Consider the following 20,795-nt stretch of genomic DNA (forward strand, 5'->3'; position numbering starts at 1 on the left):
AAAAAAAAAAAAAAAAAATTACAAACCATAAATCCTCATGAGGCTACTGGTGGCTTAGGATTTGCAGGATGTCCCTGTGACTTAAGATTTTTGTGTTGTTTTAGCAATTAGATACATAGTTCAGTTATGGTAAAGAAATAGTAGGTGAAAGAGAATGTATTAATGTGTCTCTGTCCTGCTTGCTTAGAGTTCAGTTTAGCTTGTTTTGTTGTTGTTTTTGGTGTTAGGGATTGAACCCAAGGCTTTGTGCATACTATTAGTACTGAGCTACACTCTAATTAGTTCATTTTGTAACCAGGAAAAGGCTTGCTTACTGTGTTCTCATTAAGTATACATCAACATCTATGGCTTTTTTTGGATTAGGTGGAATTTGAGGATTTTTGCCCTTGTTTGAATAATGTAAGGAAAGTTTTGTTTTTCTCTTAATATTATGTTAGGCCATATAACCATTAAGTTTATAGTGGGAAATACATTCCATTGCTACAGGTTTTCTTCTGGAAGGGCTCATTTTGCCGAGAGTGAAAATATTTGGAATAATAGTGAGGTAACTAGAACATTTGTGTGTTTTATTATTTATTAGCATGTTAGGAAAACTGACATGATGACTGACACTTTCAAAGTCAGAACAGCTCCATTTGACTTAGTAGTTGAAACTATGTTGATGATAAATGACCGTGACACATGTATATGCTTATATGTGTCCAATAAAAATGTGTAGTTTTCTTGACTTTTTAGATTTGCTGTTCTTGCACCTTCCAGGTGGTGGTTTTTGTTAGGTTGAACTTTATTTTGGAGATCTTTCTGGAGTTTAAAATACATAAGATCTGTAAGATTTGCATTATGACCATTCTGAGAAAAATACAGACATCAAAGTTTATAAGAAATATCACTGTAGAAACACAGCTGAATTTCTCTCTCATTCTTGTAAAACTAGAAATATATGTTCCGAAATCTAATATTCCAGAAACAAACCTGTGATGCTTGCCTGTTAATAATGTGCAGTAGAAGAAAGGTGAGGGTAGGTTTTAGGAAGTGCCTTCATTTTTTCACAAAGTCTTAATTTATGAACAGCGACAGAGACAACCTCACCGTGTTGATACTTCTTACAGCTGGAGAGGCAGTTGCATGAAGATGAGGACTTTGCCAGAACACTGGCCATGCTGGATGAGGAACCCACGACCAAAAAGGTGGCATTACGTGGGACTGTCTGCATTCGGAATGTACAGTGTACACCAAAGTTCCTTTCCGTACCATGTATTCTAGGCTCTGGAGGTACCACCTGGAGCAGCTCTATCAGAAAAAAGCTAAATTATTTTAATTATAAATTTTTTTTTTTTTAGAAACTCATTGAAAAACATATTCTTTCTAAAATAAATTTGCAAGAATCAAAGTAGAACCTTTCTTCAGAAAACTGGCACAGCACCTGCCTGGCAAGGTCCTGAGGGGTTTTTTTTTTTTTTTTGTGGTACCAGGGATTGAACTCACAACCTTGTGCTTGCCAGGCAGATGCTGTGCCACTGAGCTGTATCGCCAGCTCAGGGTCCCGAGTTTGATTCCTGGTACCAAAAAAAAAAAAAACAAAACCAGTGGACTGTACTTTTTATCACAGGTGTTTTTTTGTATTTCCTCAGTGAATAATGCTTAAAATTCCTATGCAGCACAAGTTTTTACTGTCTTTACAGAAAGTATAATTTTGACATTTCTAGTTAGTTAGCTTTAAGATCTGATATTAAGATAAGTCTTGTAATAATATATTTTTGGAATTCTATTTTTTAAAGTTAGAGACAGGGTGTGCTAGGTTGCCCAGGCGGGCCTTGAATTTGAGATCCTATTGTCTCAGCCTCCAGAGTAGCTGGGACTACAAAAGATTTTTTTTTTAAATTCGAAAAGCACTTGATCTCCAGTAAATAAGCTATTTCTCCCCCACTTAGTGGAAGCATAGTTTTCAGTTATTAAAGGTAGGAAGAGAAACAGGCTCTGCAGAGCAAATTTGGGCCAAGTAAAGGTAGGAAAAGAAGAACATAGCTTAGATTACTGTGAAAGAACACAATAGCCAATTAGCTGTATTTCTGGTAACACATTCTGTTACTGTAATTGTCAGAATTGATATCTGATTATTTTAAGAGATTTTACTTCTTTCTTTTAAAGGTGAAGGTTATAACCGTAGGTATTACTAGGGATCAAGACTAAGCACAAAGGTATAAGACAGTTGGGAGGGGCTGGGTATTTAGCTCAGTGGCACAGCACCTGCCTGGCAAGCGCGAGGTCGTGAGTTTGATTCCTGGTACTGGAAACAAACCCCCCCCCAAAAAAAAAAAAAAAAAAAAGAAAGTAGGGAGTGATGGGGGCTTTGTCGTTTGAAAACCCTTACTCCTCCCAAAGATATAGATAGATAGATATAGATAGATAGATAGATATTTTTTTTTGCCTTTTTGAGACAGGGTCTCGCTCTACAGTTCAGGCTGGCCTTGAGCTCAGTCTGTACCCCAGGCTGGTCTTGGACTTGCAGTGATCCTCCTGCCTCAGCCTCCCGAGTGCTGGGATTGCAGGCATGTGCCACCATGCCCGACTTACCAAAGATATTCTAATTACTACATACTGTGTCACATATCCTAATTTGTGACCTCTTTATGAAGTGGGGTTTTGTGGGTCTTGTGGGAGTTTGGTTTTTTTTGTCTTTTTTTTTGTTGTTTTTTTTCTGGTACCAGAAATCGAACTCTCGACCTTGTGCTTGCCAGGCAGGCGCTGTGCCGCTTGGCTAAATCCCCAGCCCCTCTTGTGGGAGTTTGGATATGTCTTTTTCTCTTTTGAGAAAATGCTCTTTCATTATTGTTTAGAACTTCAGTTTGTATTCATTTTAGTCTTTCTGGTTTAGATTTTAGCTTTTAATTGCATAATACTAATAGTTTGGAAGCTGAAATAAGAGGCAGAAATAAGTGTCCATTTCCAGCATGACAGTTGGGATGAAGTGAGGTAATTTTTTATAGCTGTATTTTTATAAACTTTCATCTGTTTCCTGCTCTGTAAAATGAAGTAATAAAACATGGTTCATTTGCTGTAGAAATTTTGTGGATGAATGAACGCTAGTTTATTATTTGTTGGTAATTTGGAAAGTGACCCTTGAACTGAAAACTTTAATCCATTTTAACAACAGATTTTGTGATGGTAATAGCTTCCTGTTATTTGTCACATTTGATACTTTTAAATTTGTTTAGGCCCGAATGGACGCTGAAGAGGGAGAAACATTCTCATCTGTCCAAGCCAACTTAAGTAAAGCAGAAAAACATAAATATCCTCAAAAAGGTAATAGTAACAGAGGAAAGTTAAGCTAGAACATTGTCTTTATATAGGATTTTCAATAACCTTGTTTAAAAACATTGTTTGATAATTGCATTTATTTATTTATTTTTGTCTTTTTGAGATAGGGTTTCCCTCTGCAGTTCAGGCTGGCCCTGGGCTCACTTTGTAGCACAGGTTGGCCTTGAACTCGCAACGATCCTCCTGTTTTAGCCTCCCGAATGCTGGGATTACAGGTGTGCGCCAACACGCCTGGCATGATTGCATTTCTAAGTGGACGTTATTTTATAACATGATTAGATCAAGTTCTCTTTAGCTGTAGCTGGTTGTAGACTTTGGATAGGGTTATGTTCCAATAAGCTTGTCGTACACTGAAAATAACATATGTGGAAAATACATTGAACACACGCATCTTGCGGATATCATGGCTTAGCTGTGCAGTGCGCTGTACAGTGTCTTGCTGCCGCCACCCACCATCTCTAAGGAGCACCATCACGCGTATTGCTAGCCAGGGCAAGAGCAAAATTCAGAATTTGAAGTATGTTGTCTACTGAGTATATTTTTACTATTTTAGTTAAAAAGTGAAAAATTGTAAATTGAAGCATCGTAAATCAGGGACTATCTATACTTCTTTTTTTTTTTTTTTTTTTTTTTTTTTTGAGAGAGGGTCTCCCTATGCAGTTCAGGCTGGCCTTGAGCTCACTTTATAGCCCAGGCTGGTCTCGAACTCGCAACAATCCTCCTGCCTCAGCCTCCCAAGTGCTGGGATTACAGGCATGCACCACCACGCCCAGTGGTATCTATACTTTGAAAGGTGTTTGGTTGGTAACTCATGGAGAATGCCCTTTTGCTGTATGACTGTAAGAACTGTATTGTGGCACTTGCCATTGTGTTCTTTCTGAGTGTACAACATGTGGACTTCAGTATGTGAAGACAACGTAATGGTTTGAGTTTTTCATGTTAGAGATAGTCTTCACATCTCTTACAAAGATGTGAATGAAAAGTACAGTGAATGTTTACATTTTAAAAATTATTACAATAAACACATTGCTTCTGATTTCCCTCAAAATACTCTTTCTTGCTTTGAACACACTTGCCACTTTCTAAAGCAATTCTAGAATTTTCTTTCATGCTTTTAGTTGCACTGTTGTAGCTGCCTCCATATCCTTAATCCATTCAAAACATTCAAAACCTTTCATGGTCATTTTGATGTTAGAACCAGAAGTTTTAACATTGCCAAATCTGATAAATAAGGTGGATGAAGACACACACTGTAATGTTTTTATTATTTATTTATTTGTAATGTTTTTATAAGACCGCCTTTCTGTTGGATGGTATTCAGGAGCAGCATGCCCATATTTTTGGCCATACCTTGTAAAGACACTCATGAAAGAGAACTTCCAGAACTGCTTCAGAAAGTGGCAAGAACAATGGGATAAAAGTGTTCAAAAGTGAGGGAGGGTATTTTGGAAGAATTAATGGCCCTGTATCTTTTATAATACGTTTTAAAAATTTAAACATTCATCACATATTTTGATCACCGTCTGTGTAGTTGTCTAGGTCATGTGAAGCTCCTCAGCTGCCTGTCTTTCATGGTCCTGACTGAACCACAGTACAGTTCTTCCTTGTTACCAATGGAGAATGGGCTCCAGGACCTCTGGAGAGAACAAGTCTCTTACACTGAATTTGCATATAAGCTATGCACAGCTACCTGTGTATTTTAAATCATCTCTAGATTACCTATAATACCTCAGAAACTATAAATGCTATATAAATGTTATACTGTATTGTTGAGAGAATGATGACAAAAAATCTGTACGTGTTCTGCACAGACCCAGTTTTTTTTTTTTTTTAAATTCATTTTGTTGGGGCTGGGGATTTAGCTCAGTGGCACAGCACCTGCCTGGCAAGTGCAAGGTCGTGAGTTCGATTCCTGGTACCGGAAGAAAAACAGACCAAAACAAAAACAAACAAAAAATTCAGTTTGTGGTTGTTTGAATCCATGAATGTGGAATCTGTGTATATTGAGATTGGTGTGGCTGTATAAATTGGTCTGAATCCTGTAAGTAAATCTGTTTCTATAGTACCTTTTGGTCTTCACCCCTGCAGAGTTTGAGCTTTCAGGCTGTATATTTCACAGTTATCTAGAATATATCTGACATATTCTAGACAGTAAGTTTTCTCTGTAAATTTTAGCACATTTCCATGTGAGAGGAAACTTTGCTTTTTAAATGTTGTTTACAGCATTATATCGAGACATGATTAGTTTATATATATATATTTTTCCTTTTCTCCCAGTACCAGGAATCAAACTCATGACCTTGCGCTTGCCAGGCAGGCGCTGTGCTGCTGAGCTAAATCCCCAGCCCGATTAGTTTATATGTAAGTGACAGGCACATTACTTAATTTGAACTGCTTATACAGGGGTTTTGGGATGTGGCTCAGTGGTAAAGCTCTTGCCTTGCATATATAAGGCCCTGGGTTCGATCCCCAGCATCACAAAAATAAACAAAAGAGCTAAAGAAGTTATATACAAATATTTAACTTTAAAAAATGTGTTATATAAGCTAGTTAAAGTATTATGTTTTAAAATCACCATATGAAACTGTGCTACTAAGATCACTTGCTTTAAAAAAGTGAAAAAAAATATTGACTCTCTTTATCATTCTCAAAAAATAACAATCATCATCTTTTCTCCCTGGTAAAAACAGAAAAATTTTCAAGCGAGAGGAAGAGCTACAGTCCTAGTAAGCAAACTAAGTGTGAAAGCTCAAAAGAATCTCAACAACATTCCAAGTCATCAGCTAAGAAAATAGGAGAACCCTCTTCTCCAAAGGCTAGTTCTAAACTAGCACTTATGAAAACAAAAGAAGAGAGAGCTCATAAAGAAGCAGAGCCCGTGCCCTCAAAAAGAAAAGAAAATGCTGTTGAACTGAAAGGAGAAAAACGAACTCCTAAGAAAACCAGAAGTTCTCCAGCTAAAAAAGAGGTAGAAGCTTTCTGAAAAATGTTTATATTGTGACCATGTGTTGATCTGAGTTTGATTCAAGTTTTATTCCCAGCTTCCTAAGTCTGCAGTTCTTTTCAGACCATATTTAGGTGCGGGGAGTGTAGTTCAGTGCTATGGTGCTGGTGTAGAATATGTGAGGCCCCGGCTTTGATTCCCAGAAGACACCTTATTTAAAGCTATTACGGAGTATAGAACTAATAGCTAAATTAGCCATTTTTGTTATGTGTCAGGGATGTGCTAATATGTTAGATGCAGTTTCTTCACAGTAACCCTGCAAGATACTTATTTTTATTACTCAAGTTTTAAAGATATAGAAATAGGCTGAGTTTTATGTAACTTTCCCAAGATTTCCCAGGTAGTGAGTGACAGAGCCAGCCTTGACCTCAGGTCTGCTGAGTGCAGAAATAGCAGGGGAGCACAGCATCTCCAGGAAGACTGCAGAGCGTTTCCGATCACAGTCCTCCTGCTGAGCAGGCATGTGGGGTTTGTCTGGTTACTGCTCTCAGTGCGTAGGTGTCCGCTTAGAAATAGTAATTGCACCAGTGTGTTACTCTAAAACCACTTAGAGGAGAGTCTGGGATGTAAATGCTGTATAAGTCTTTATTACTACAATAAGTGTTAGTTGGATTTGTCATGAATTCATTCCATTTTGCCCTTTTTAACTTTTTTATTATATGTTTGAGGTACATGATATTCACATTTATTTGGATGAACTGGTGCATATGTGTATTATATCTTGATCATTTCCCTCCTCTTCTCCTTATTTATTTATTTATGTATTTGTTTTTATTTTGGGTTTCTCTGGGAAACCATGTGATAGTTGCCTTTCTGTGTCTGACTTACTTCATTTAACATTATGGGCTCAGGGTCCATCCATTTTCCTGCAAATGATGTGTGTTCATTCTTCTTTAATAAAATTCCATTGTGTATATGTACTGCATTTTCTTTGTAGGTTTGTCTGTTGATGGGCATTCAGGCTATGAATGGCACTAAATGGTACTCTCTAAATTTTTACTCAGGGGCAGGGATATAGCTCAGTGGCATAAGTGCCTGCGTGGCAAGCACAGGGTCCTGAGTTTGATTTCCAGTACCTCCCCCCCAATTTTTTTTTTTACTTTGTGGTTTGTTGCTAGTGTGTAGAATACAGTAGAAATTTTCTAAAGCATGTATTGACTTTGTATAATGTGACTTTAGTGAACTCCTTACAATTTTGGCGGGTAGATTTCTTTGGATCTGTATATTAGGTACAGAATCAAGGCAGTTTTGCGTCTTCATTTCACACTGGGGGGCCTTTATTTCTGGTCCTTGCTTCACTGTACTGTCCGGGATGCCCAGTTCAGAGGTGGATAGAGGGGGTGCGGCGCACTGCCTTTCCCTTGCTGTTGAGGGGAAGCTTCATTTGTCTTCCCTCACGAACTGGTGTGCGTTTGGGAAATGCCTTCTATCAGGTTGAAGAGATTCCCTTCTATTCCTTGCTTGATGAGAGTTTTATTTTGTCTGTTTTTTTTAAAAAAACAAGAATAGGGGGCTGGGGGTGTAGCTCAGGGGCACAGTGCCTGCCTGGCAGGTGCAAGGTCCTGACTTCCATTCCCAGTACCAAAAAAACCAAAGCCAGGACTAGGATTGAATGTCAAGTTTTTTTCTGCATCTTTGGAAATGATACGGTTTTCCTCTTTAATTCTGTTAATATAGTGAGTCATACTGATTTGAAAAGAATGGTAAACCACAATTGCATTTGATTTTCCAATATTTCATTAAGGATTTTTGCAGGTATGTTTGTGAGATAGTTTGCTTGTGAAGCCTTTATTTGCTCAGCATTATGCTGATCTCATAAAATGAACTGAGCATTGCTTTGTTTCCTGAAGAGTCTGTGGGACACGGATATTATTTCTTTCTTAGATGTTTGATAGATTCTACAAATAAAGCCTGATACAGGCCTAGATTTGGGCCGGGGGTTGGAAGTTTTAAATTATTAATTTAATTTTATACCAGATGTAGGGCCACTTTTTTTTCTTGTGTCAGTTTTGTCAGTTTGTTGATTTTATCCAAGTTGTAGAGTTTATTGGAATAAAGCTGTTTCTAGGATTCCCATTTTTCTTCAAAATTTTCATGGGGCTTATAGTGGTGTTATTTTTATTCTTCATATTGGTAAATGCTTTGTCTTCTTCCTTCTTGAAAGTAGTTTCATTTTAAATTTTATTTTAAAAAATTTGTTATTAGTACATGTTTGTAGCACATAATGATTACTTTCAAGGTGGGGAGTTGGTACATGTACCTAAACGTCTTAATTCTTTTTACTTCCTCTTTCCCTATTAATACATTCTTTTTTCCCCCATTAATACATTCTTTTTTAGCTCATAACTGACATTGGTGTTACTAAAATAATTTTCAAAGAAAAAATGGTGAAATAATGAATGCTTTTCATAAGCTCCCCCACCCCCCCATATATTGAAGAAGGTAATATTTTTCTTAAATCTCCAGTTTAGAACCTCTGTAGATTCCTGATGAGAAGCTGCTATTCTTCTATGCCTCTTAGGCATTTAGCATTAAAAGCAGAACATTGTCTATTTTAACTGCTCATCACAATTATTTTTAGTGTAGAAACATGAAATGATGGTGATTATGAAATGCTTTTGTTAGTGGCCAGTGCTCCTAAATATGCTTAAAGGAGCATTTAACTTTTTGGTCTCAGATTTTTCTTCACTAAATACTTATCAGGTGGATAAATGTTTTTCCTCAGGCACAATAAACATGTGCATTTTACAGAGGGCGTCTGTTTTATGAAATGAGGAAAGTTTGCGTTGAACTGTATCTTCATGGCAGTTTTCAAAATTAGAAATCTCTCAGAAATTTTGCTTAGTTTTGAGGACATTGAAATTAATACATTCAGTTGATATCAGTCATAATTCTGACTTCATAAATGATTGTACTTCAGAATTATTTTATAAGGTATGTTTCAGAATTTTTTTTTCATAGAATTAGTGTCATAAGGCAGTTGTAGTGGCCCATGCCTGTAATCCTAGCTCTCAGGAGTCTGAAGCTGGAGGATCACTGTGAGTTCAAGGCCAACCTGAACTATATAGCAAGACCCTTTCTCAAAAATACCCCAGAACTGAATGTCATAAAGGAACAACCTGCTTATGCTGATGTACATCAGACTCCATTGTGAAGCTTATTAAAAATGTTTTCTAGGAAAGTATATGTGTATGTGTGTATGTATATTTTTATTTTATTTTATTTCATTTTATTTTAATTTAATTTATTTTTTTGGTGGTAGTGGTAATTGAACTCAGGGTCTCATTCATGCTAGCCAAGTGCTCTACCACTGAGCTATACCTCAAGCTCTTTTTAAAAAAAATTTATTTTGAGACAAGGTCCCACCAAGTTGTCCAGGCTGACCTCAATGCCTCAGGTCTTTGAGTAGCCTCGATTACAGGGCTATGCCATCCTTCCTGGCTGGGCAGCTGCATTTTAATAAGCTTCTACATGATATGAACACACCAATGTATGAGAGCCATTGTTAAAAAATTAGGCTTAGGTTCTAGGACCAGCCCATAATGGTCTGTTTAACTCACAATCAAACCAGCTTAACTATTTCAGTGGTTACATCATTTATTTATGTAGAACTAGTATTTTGTCTACTCTTTTTCTTTAAAATTTATTTATTTGTTTTTATTTTGTCTACTCTTAAAGGGATTTGGGATTGCTTGGGAGTTAAAAATAATGTAAAATAGAAAGTGGAAAAAACAAGAGACCAGCTTGTAGTGGCTCTTTGTGTGTGTGTGTGTGTGTGTGTTTTGTTTTTTGAGACAAGATCTTGCTATGTAGTTCAGGCTGGCCTTGTACTCACTGTGTAGCCCAAGCTGGGATTGAATTTGCAGCGACCCTCCTGCCTCAGCCTCCTGAGTGCTGAGATTACAGGGGTACGCCACCACACTCAGCATATAGGGGCTCTTAAATCAGAATTATCAAGGGACCCCTCCCCTACCAAATGTCCTAGCTATGCCCTGTATCTTTGATTCAGAAAGCTGGAGCCTGGAAGTGAGTCTAGGGATGTATAGTTTGAAGTTTCCCCAGGGTTTTCTGACCTATATTCATGGCAAGATGCCCTGATTGATTCAACACAGATGGGAGAATGGTGGGCAGGGAAGCTTGCTGGAGCTGGTATCTGTCTGAGCTGATGGTCAGCTGGAGTGCTTCTGTCCCCGGGACGTAGGATAGTGTGTTAGGGGTGGGCAAGGCCATAGGATAAATACAGGGTAGCTTCTTGGGTAACCATGTTAAAATTGAGGAAGAGTTTATTTTTCTGTTAAACATAGGTTTATCATGGAGTAGGATTTAAAATTCACACAAATTTCTAACGTAAAACATGGTTTCCATTTGTGTACTTGGAGCTGAGACTTGGCTTATGCCCCTAATCTGTGCTGAGATCTGTGCCCTTAGAGTGCAGAACTTTGAGAAGGGCTGAGGTAGTCAGTCAACTGTAGCTAAAGAAAACCAGTTAATTTCAGGACAAAACGTAGACATGACTTTTTAATGTTTACGTATGTATTGTAAATTTTATATGAATTTGACATGATGTGCAACTTCCTTTCCCTCTCCCTCTCCCCAAAGTCTGTAAGTCCAGAAGATTCTGAAAAGAAGCGCACTAATTATCAGGCTTACCGAAGCTACTTGAATCGAGAAGGTCCTAAAGCTCTGGGCTCCAAGGAAATACCAAAGGTAAGATACGGAGGAAGCCTGTGAGCTGTACGACTGCCCTGGGGCCACAGGTGCTTAGCCTCAGAGAATCTGGAGTTACAAATCAACAGCAGAAAGTCTCTGTCCCCTCTGTATGTGGTAGGGATGTCGATGTTACGAATCACTACTTAATACTTAGAAAATGTTTCCTTTAAATAATAGGCAGTGCTAGAAGGCCTGGGCTGTGACAGTACTAGTGCCCTTTGCCTTCCTGGCACCTGCAGCTTAAAGAGATGTTCAATACGTATTGTTTAATTGTGGTGATAGTATATGCCATGAGAGGAAAATCCAGAGTGCTCGTAGAGTGTGACACAGAGGGACGTGCCTTGGATGGGACAGGTGGAGGAAATGACATTGAGGGGGGGGCCTGAGCAATGAAGGGACTCCCTTGGTGTGGCGGTCAGGATGCATGGTGATTTGGGGGCCAGAACTGCTGATGTCCTTGAGGGAGGAAAGATCAGGCGTGGTGTGTGGGAGCAGCTAAAAGAAAAGTGAGGTAGTTGGAGCAAAGTGACCAAGGAATGAGTGACCGAAGAGGTTACCAGGGCCGTGTCTCATAGAGCCTAGTGTTATGGCCCTGTATGTATGTATGTACGTACTTAATTTATTTATAGATGGTCCTGGGGATTGAACCCAGGCCTTTGCAGTAGGTATATCCCCAGCCTTTCACAATTTTTTTCGAGACAGGGTCTTGCTAAGTCATTAAGTTGCCCAAGTTGGGTTCAAACGTGATTCTCCTGCCGCAGCCTCCCAGAGTGCTGGGATTAGAGGCATGTGCTGCTACACCTGGCCAGTGTTTCAGACTAAGAGAAGAAGTTTCCAGTGGAGCAATGGCAGGAGCAGCTTTGCAGATCTGAAATGCCACTCTGGCTGCGGAGTGTAGACTGCGGTGGGGACAGGAAGAGCCGTCAGGAGGGAGGCTGAGAGGCGGCTGGGATTGCGTGAGGGGCAGGGAAAGTGCCGAGAAGCGCAGTGTTTGCAGTGGGAGAGGTGGAAGCCACAGTGCTTGGCTAAGTGGACGCGGGCAGTGAAGATGGTGTGTCGGGGCCCACCTGGCTGAGGTGAGCGCTTGTGCTGTGCTGATGCTGGGGAGGCCGGGCCGGTTTGGAAGGGTGCAGCTGAGTTCATGGTGACCGCGTGTGCCTAGCTGTGTGGAGGCGGCCGGGTAGAGGCCGTGCGTGTGTGGGGCGCAGCTGAGAACGGAAGTGAAGGCTGTGTGCGCACCTGGACGCTCCGGCGCGCGGATAGTGCGCGGAGGCTCATCCCCTCCGACAGCCTGCTTCGGAGCCGAGTGAGTGCAGTGTCCCCGCCTCTGCCTGAGGTAGAGGAGGGAGAAACTGAAGGAGTCCGAGAGGAGGCAGCCACAGACGCGAGAGGCAGTCTGGTGAGGAGGGTAGCGCAGGAGCAAAGGCCGAGGGTTCGTTGGTGATCGCATGGTTAAGCCGTCCTGTGGAGTCCAGGGCAAAGGAGCCACGTGAACAGTAGCCCTTGTGACCTTAGCTACGCAGTTTGAGCGCAGCGGTGGAGGCAGCAGAGCCTGATGGAAGCAGGCTCAAGAGTGAAGAGGGAGGGCAGGGACGGCACGTGTAGAGGGTGTTTGTGATGTTTGGTTGTAGAGGGGAGAAGAGAGAACGTCCCGTGGTAGAAATGGAAGGTGGGATTTGGGGAGAGGTGAGCAGTTTCAAGGTAGGAGGTTCTGAAATGCTTTTTGCTGATGGCCTCATCTACTAGGAAGGGAGCTTGAAGACACACTGGAAAGAGAAGGATAATCAAATGTACCAGGAAGTTTCTGAGAAGCCGGCAGGGGAGAGGAGACATGGTACAGTGTGTGTGTGGATTTGATTTTCACCCTGCTGGGTACTGAAGCTATATACGGAGGTGCGGCATTCCGTCCCCTAGAAGAGAGGCTGCAGTGGGGGCGGCGGGAGGGGCTGAGACTCGGGGGCCTAGCGTGGGGCACAGTGTAGCACAGAAAGACGGAATAGGTCCTCCGTCTGAGAGGACTTTAGGCCCAGTGCTGTCCTTAGCAAAGGCAGGTTTTGGGGACGGCAGGAGGTGTCAGAAGAGGCCGAGCAGTTGGGCGGTTTGCTGCTGCTGAAGTAAGCGCTGAGGGGTGTAGCATGGAAGGGCGGAGGAGGAGGCGGCAGGGCCTGGTTGGAGAAGGCAGAAGACCTGAGCTGTAGTGGTGACCACTCAGGCCGTAGCAGGTGGTTGGGGTTTGGGTGTAGGCCTTGCGTGTGGGGTTTTCCAGGTTCAAGTTTGAATCTGTTGAGGATTTCAGTACGTAGAGGGGCACAGTGGATCACTGTAACCCTTGAACTGTAGGGCTTGAAGGGCTTTGAGATGTGAACTTTCTCTCTCCAAGTTGATTCATAGTTTTTTTTTTTTTTTGGCCTTACAAGACAGATTCTTTTCTTGGATGGAAAGGATTGAACTAGTGTTGGAAAAGTCTTCGAATTTTGTTTAGCTTCTTCTCCAGCCTGTTTTAAGTCTGTATTGATCTCAGTTCTCTAAAGAGTAATAAATAACTTGACATGTCATATATAATTTTTGTTTTACCTGGGTATGTTGATTTTCTGCAAAAATGAAACACTGTAAATATATGCAGTTGCAGTTAAGTTACAGGCCATTTCCATCTGGCTCTTTCTGGCTAGTGTCTCTCGGGTTATCAGAGTCCCTGTTTCAGTCGGGAGATGACACGAAGTTCCTCACAGTTCGCTAGATTTACTGTTGTAGCATAATAAGCAGGGAGAAGGGCAGGAGCTCAAACTTGATAAGCTTTTTAGAATCAACACTCTCTTTTAACCATAGCAAGTGTTTCTGTGGGCAGATTGCATTTGGTTGTTTAAACAAGTTAACTAAGTTAATGGTTCAAATATAAGAAGAACATAATGAAAAAAGAACATAATGGAAAATAATATGAGTGGGTCATTTTAATAAGCTTTGCTAGCAGATTGAGTTATGTCTCTTATTCCTCATTTTATAAGTTTATTCAGTATTAGCTGCATAGGAATTTCTCACCATTTAGTTTCAAGTTCTGCTTATTTGCTGTAAATTTCCAGCCAGTTTTTCATGCTGAGGTTATTTATGATGTCAAATGAGAAAAATCAACTTGCTGCGCTTTTGATGCCAATTTTTTTTGGAAAGCTACCATGTAATTTCTTCTCTGCTTGAACATTTTGGTTTTTAGGGAGCCGAAAATTGCTTGGAAGGCCTTACGTTTGTGATCACAGGAGTTCTGGAGTCCATTGAGCGAGATGAAGCCAAGTCTCTAATCGAACGTTACGGGGGGAAGGTAACAGGAAATGTTAGCAAGAAAACAAACTACCTTGTCATGGGTCGTGACAGCGGACAGTCCAAGAGTGACAAGGTGCGTCCCGCTGTGCTCTCACACAGTGATAGCCTGCTTGCCTTGTGATGTGACTGTAGTAATGTCCTTTCCACAGAATCAAGACGAGAAAAGTGGAAAAGTAACTTTGTACATTATTTCTTCTCCACATAAATGGTGTTGACTTCACCCCCAGGATTTTGGTTTTCTAACTGAAGGCACAGTGCCTGTTAACTTGACTCTCTTTTAGTTTAAATCTTCTTTTATAAGGATAAAAATGAACGCAGTCTTTTTTCCTTCCAGGTCCGTGCATTCGTACATATGCCATGATGTGTTTGTATTAAATTTTCAGCGGGAAACTCTTAAGGGAAGAGTCAGAAGTCTGTTGGGTCGGATGTTTAGTTTCAAGTGGCAGACTACTCTGCCAGCTATGATTTCAGCAAACTGCTGGTTATTTTCCTCACCCAACAAGAATGCCGGAGGCAGATAGCAGCTGGGATGGTTCACAGCTCACTAGTGGAGCTAGAGAGTTCTGTCTTACACTTCTGTCCGGCTCATCATGCTAGCTTAGTCCTTACTTTTTCAGTTGTGATAGAAAGCCAGCCCTTAGTAGCTTTAGCAAAAAGGAAAAAAGTTGGCTCACAGAGCTAAGCTGTGAGGAGGGTGGGTCTTAGCTAGGAACTCTTGGATCCAGGGACTATGATGCATTCAGAACCCTTTTATTTCCTGTCTGTTTCTCCTGGTGTTGGCCGCATTCATACCACTGGTGTACCTGCCTTTTCCACACAAAGGATGCAGGAATGCTGTCATGTTGCCAGCAGTTGCAGGGTAGCAGCCTGCACTCAAGGCTGAGAAAGGGAGCAGTGGCAAGATGTCATAATAGGTGTAACCAAAGATGTCATAATAGCTGCGACTGGAGATGTCATAATAGCTGCAACCAAAGATGTCATAATAGCTGCGGCTACCTGACAGGTGTTCTCCCAGAAACCCCTCTTGGAGGATTCCACTGAGTCCCATTGGCAAGAGCTGTCATGTCGGCATTCAGAGCTGGGAGAGCAGGGAGGAGCAGACCTTCTCTGATTGCCTTCGGCTGGTCATAGTCTATCACTTGGAGAGAACAGGGTGGCAGAAATTGTCTCCTGTATTGAGAGGGTGTGAAGAGAGGACGCAGGTCCTTGGCTTTGTCCCTTTCTAAGCAGTTCACAAAAGTAGTAATATGACAGTGCAGCTGCCAGCCTACTGGTCTTAGGGAGTATATCTGTCATTTTCTTTCTTTCAATTGTACTTTTCCAAATGAAAAAAATAATTTAAATTCCACTCATTCTTAATTTACAAATGTTGCTCTTCACCTACTAGTAGACCTTAGAGTTACTTTTTTTTTTTTTTCTTTGCAGAAAGGAATGGTTAGGATGCAATTTTGATAATTTGCATTTTTAATCAATAGGCAGCAGCTTTGGGGACAAAAATTATTGATGAAGATGGCCTGTTGAATCTGATCCGAACTATGCCAGGCAAGAAGTCCAAGTATGAAATAGCAGTTGAAGCCGAGGTTTGTATAAAATGAACTTGATTTGTATAAATTGGTGCACAGCAACTTTCCCATGTCATAGAGCCATAGCTTGGGTGAGTGTAGCTCCACTGGCTAGGAGATTAACTGCCCCTTCTACGCAAATTATATTACCATATTTCCTTTTGACTGGAAGGCCTTGCTTTGGGACATCATCTTTGTTTTGCTTCCTCGCCTTTCACAAAGCAGTAGTGGGGTGAGGGGTGGGGTGTATTGCACATACCTACTCACTGAACTTCCTTTATGTGTCCTGTATTTTTACTTTGACTTTAACACAAAGGTTTGGTTTAAGAGTCCTTTTAAGGATGTGTTGTAGATATTAAGATGATAAATTTTATTAAGACTTTCTCAGTTGTGATAGAAATCCAGTCCCTATTGGCTTTAGCAAGTAGGAAAAAATAAAATGTCAGCTCTTATAGCTAAGCTATGAGCAGCAGTTTTTGTCTGGGAACTTCTGCATCTCGAGGCAGATGTTTTCAGAACCCTTTCATCTCTCCCTGCTTCTGTTAGTGTTGGGCTTATTCATTCTAACTATAAACATGTCTTTTCCGTGTTTGGGACACAGATCTGTCAACATCCCAAGAGTAATGTCCCCAGTATGTCATCAAAGTGGCAAGATGGTCTGTCTAGTTTGTTCTAGTTAGAAAAATCTTAGGAAATCATTTTTATTACTTAACCATCGTAAAGTGGTAAAAAATGGAATTAACAGTGATATCATATTGTAAATTGTTAGTTACATTTCACATTTTTCCCTGTTGTCCTTTTTCAGTCCCAGGTTCCAACACTAGAGTTGTTGTTCAGTCTGTGACAGTCCCGCTCTAGTCTGTGCGAGTTCTGGAGTCTTTCCTTGGCTCCTTCTGATCCTGACACTTCTGATGAGTATGGGTTATTTTGTAGACTCTCTCATTTTGGGTTTATGTGATGTTTTCTCATGATTATATTGAAGCTCTGCATCTTTGGCAAGAATACACAGGAGTGATACTGTGTTCCTCAGTGCATTACAAGCACCTGGTGTTGATAGCAGTGTCTTATTTGATTACTTGGTTTAGGTGACAGATACTTAAGATGATGCTATTATCCTGTTTCTCCTTAAACATTCATCCACAAGTTTTAGCCTCCACTGGCAAAGATAGTTAACATTTTTAGGAATTGAGATATTTTTCATATGCCATAAATTTCATCCTTTTCTGTTGTAGAAGTCCATTGAGAGTGTCCGTCACCACTGTCTAATTCTACAACAGTCCCCCCCCCCGCCCCCCCGGCATCCTATACTCATTTGCAGTCACTCGTCATGCCCACCCCCTGGCAGTCACTACTGTGCTCTCTGGATTTGCCTATTCTGGACATTTTGTTTAAGTAGAAACATGCAGTATGTGTGGCCTTTCGTGTCCGGCTTGTTTCACTCAGCGTAATGCTCACCTGTGCGGTACCGTATATTAGGACTTCATTTCTTCTCGTGGACCATCGTGTCAATATGCGCCATATTTTATTTATTCATTTTGTTTTTCACCAGCAGTAGGGTCCGTCATGAGAAGACCAGCCCGGGTTAAGATCACACAGATGTCAGGTTGCCCTCTGGAAGTCATTTAGCAGGATAGACTTCTCGGTCTCATCAGATTTCTTTTTCTTTTACTTTTCTGATTATTAAGATGGAGAAAGGAAAGTCCAAATTGGAGAGAACACCCCCAAAAAATAATCAAGGAAAAAGAAAAATTAGTCCAAACAAGAAGGAATCAGAATCTAAAAAGAGCAAGCAGACTCCGAAAAGGGACAGCTCTACAAAGACAATAAAAAAGGAAACAGAGGTAACAAATGTGTTTCGGAGAGGCCTGGACTTCAAGGAGCAGGTGGCCAAGGAAACAAACGGTGACAGCAGGCCTAGGGAGTTGGCTGGTGACGGCAGCGAAAGCAAAGTGGACAGTTTGCTCTGGGTGGATAAATATAAGCCAACCTCACTCAAGACCGTAATTGGACAGCAAGGCGACCAGAGCTGTGCCAATAAACTGCTCCGCTGGCTCCGAAACTGGCACAGTTCTCCCGATGAGAAGAAACATGGTGATTTTACAACTTTACTCATTTCTGTGTCTGTCAGCATGACATTGTTCATATGCACACGTGAGACAGGGAAATGGTTGACTCTTTCGTCTGTCAACCAGCATTGATTAAGAGCTTGCCCTGAGCCCAGGTGCTTCGCTAGGCCCTGGTGGTGCCATGGTGAGCAACGCTGTCCCTGTCAGGAGCTCACAGACGAGAGGAAGACCTACAGACCGTCCATTAAAGTGTAGTGGCCAGCCCGGCACAGTGGCACATACCTGTGATCCCAGCACTCAGGCTGAGGCAGGAAGATCACAAATTTGAGTTAGGGTTGGATAACTTAATGAGACCCTGTGTCAGAATTTAAAAAATAATTCTAAAAGATGTGGAGATGTAGCTCAGTATTCAGGTCTTGAGTTAAATCTCCAGTACATACATAATAATATTAAGTACCAGGGATAAGTACAGGGTAGTGCAGGGATGGAGGTTTGTTCAGGGTGAAGATGTGCGTTCTCATCCTTGTAGAAGGAGGTAGATAGGGTCAGATTTGGAACCCAAGTAAGAGATAAGTAGGTGAAGGGAAGGGTAAAGGTTGGGTGGAGAAGGCGTGTGGTCGGATGATTTGTGAGAATCCCAGGGCACTCGGGAAAGGCACGAGTCAGTAGCTAAGGCCCTCGCAGAGAGCAGGTGCCTGAACTCGCAGGTGCGTGTGTCATTGGCTCTAGGCGGGCTTGATGGTCCTATGCTTTGGTAGTTTCTGTGTGCATGTGTTTACCATGTATTTGTCATGGAGCATGAAAAGCCAGACTGTCCAAAAGTCAAACTATGTACTTTTGGAACAGCAGTTACAGGTCCTAAAGGTTAGTGGCTTCAGCCACTGCCCTGTGGAGTAATACGTGAGAAATAGGACAGATGTTGTGAGCACTGTGACGAATTCTCAGAGTGATGGCCGGGTCATTAATAACTACGTGGTTGCTAGACATTGCCAGCAAAGCCAGATGGCTTTCTTCACAGCTGTTAAATATTTTAAGTGGAATGATACAGGGTTAAGTTTAAGTTGAGCCCTTCCTTTCAGAAACCGCATAAGGTCCACCTTACCAGGGATGAGGGTTTTGTGTGCCTGGAGAAGACTTTAAGGCCTCAGGTGAGCGGTAGGCTGTCTGCCCCATGCAGGTGGGCCCAGTGGCACCCGCTTCTCTGGGCTGTGAGCCCACATCGAGTCCCTCCCTGTGTGAGAGCCCATGTGACGCGGAGGGCAGAGAGTCGAGCTGTGCACACGGTGGCGCACGCGGCACCATCAGCTCGTTCTCACAGGCAGCTGATTCTGCTCCTTACCATTCATTGTCCGTTCGCACCAGGCTCTGTGCTCAGCCTTGTCCTGCTTACGGCACCCGCACCAGCTGTGGTACGGTGTTGAGCCTCATTTTACAGAGGAAGAGATGGGAGGAGGAGCTAGGTCTGGGCTAAGGCGCTCCCAGCTGCAACAGGTGGACATAGGCTCGAGCCCTGGCAGTGTGCTTTATGACCTGTGCCTTTGTAGGAAAGGAAACTCAAATTTCTTATTTCACACCAGAGTTTGAAAGGAAATTAATTTTAGTTTTTTATTTTTAACTAAACTAAATATGAACTAAATGAATATTAAATTAAATATTAGTTTTAATTTTGAACAGAGATGAGACAGGATATAGAATTTTACTCAGCAGAAAGCTGTTTTTATTATTATTATTATTATTCTTTTTGAGACAGTGTCTCACTCTGCAGTTCAGGCTGGCCTTGAACTCTCTTTGTAGCCCAGGCTGGACTTGAACTTGCAATGATCCTTTTGCCTCAGCCTCCCGAGTGCTGGGATTATAGGCATGCACCACCATGTCCAGCCAGAAATCTGTTATTTATAATTTGTAGAAAATATTCTGCAAATTTAGTACTAAATTGGGAGCTTCCTCTCTCTGGGCAGAGAATGCACGATTCTGCTGTTCTTGAATTTCTGTTTGCTAATACAGGTTTAACACTCTGGAACTTCTTTTTCTCTAGCAGCAAAGTTTGGTAAATTTGCTGGCAAGGATGATGGCTCTAGTTATAAAGCAGCGTTGCTTTCGGGCCCTCCAGGTGTTGGCAAGACTACCACAGCTTCTCTCGTGTGTCAGGTGGGTGCTTAGTTGTGTGGTTGGAAAGATAACCCTGCGTGGTCATGTGTAGGAGAAATGCTTGCCTGTATGTGAGAGTATGTAAATGATGTGTATATGTAAAACTGCTCTGTTTATTTTTCTAAAATCAAACTTTTAGGAATTGCTTTTGTTCAGGTGATTTTGTATTGGTTATTATAATACACTAGTCCTCCCTTGTCCATGGGGGTTACATTCCAAGATCCCAGTGAATTCTTTTTTTTTTTTTTTTTGGTATTTTTGAGACAGGGTCTTGCTATGCAGTTCAGGCTGGCCTTGAGGTCACTTTGTAGCCCAGGCTGGTCTTACACTTGCAGAGATCTTCCTGCCTCAGCCTCCCAAGTGCTGGGATTACAGGTGTGTGCCACCACGCCTGGCTCCCAGTGAATTCTTGAAGCTGCAGATAGTACTGAATGTTACACACTCATCTCCCCCGTTTTCCTACATACCAGGTATTACCAGAGTTAATCTTTCCTTCCATTTCCGTGTTTTATACCCTTTTTTACATCATTACTCTTGCTCTTTGAAGCTGTCATTAAGTAAAATAACAGGAACATTGTGATATTGTGAAATGTGCTCTGGTACCCAACATAGCTGGTAATGACTAGTGGGAAGTGAATTGGTCAGCTCCCTCTGGGGGTACGCAGCACCCACCAC

At 41.5% G+C, this 20,795-nt stretch overlaps 1 protein-coding gene across 2 annotated transcripts in view; it reads left to right on the top strand.

Moving 5' to 3' along the window:
* The window catches only part of Rfc1 (replication factor C (activator 1) 1, 145kDa), a gene marked incomplete in the record, with an annotated part of 82,618 nt that overhangs the window by 45,500 nt on the left and 16,323 nt on the right, over positions 1-20,795 (top strand). Inside the window, 8 exon segments of one of the 2 annotated variants that reach the window (XM_013518069.1) lie at positions 1,110-1,187; positions 3,216-3,303; positions 6,009-6,286; positions 10,922-11,029; positions 14,238-14,417; positions 15,820-15,924; positions 17,592-17,997; positions 20,008-20,120. In XM_013518069.1, coding sequence (XP_013373523.1) covers positions 1,110-1,187; positions 3,216-3,303; positions 6,009-6,286; positions 10,922-11,029; positions 14,238-14,417; positions 15,820-15,924; positions 17,592-17,997; positions 20,008-20,120 — 1,356 coding nt within the window. 2 annotated transcript variants of the gene reach the window in all.

Source organism: Chinchilla lanigera, unplaced genomic scaffold (assembly GCF_000276665.1).
Source record: "Chinchilla lanigera isolate Chin_1 unplaced genomic scaffold, ChiLan1.0 scaffold00042, whole genome shotgun sequence".
In the NCBI taxonomy this organism is placed as follows: domain Eukaryota; kingdom Metazoa; phylum Chordata; class Mammalia; order Rodentia; family Chinchillidae; genus Chinchilla; species Chinchilla lanigera.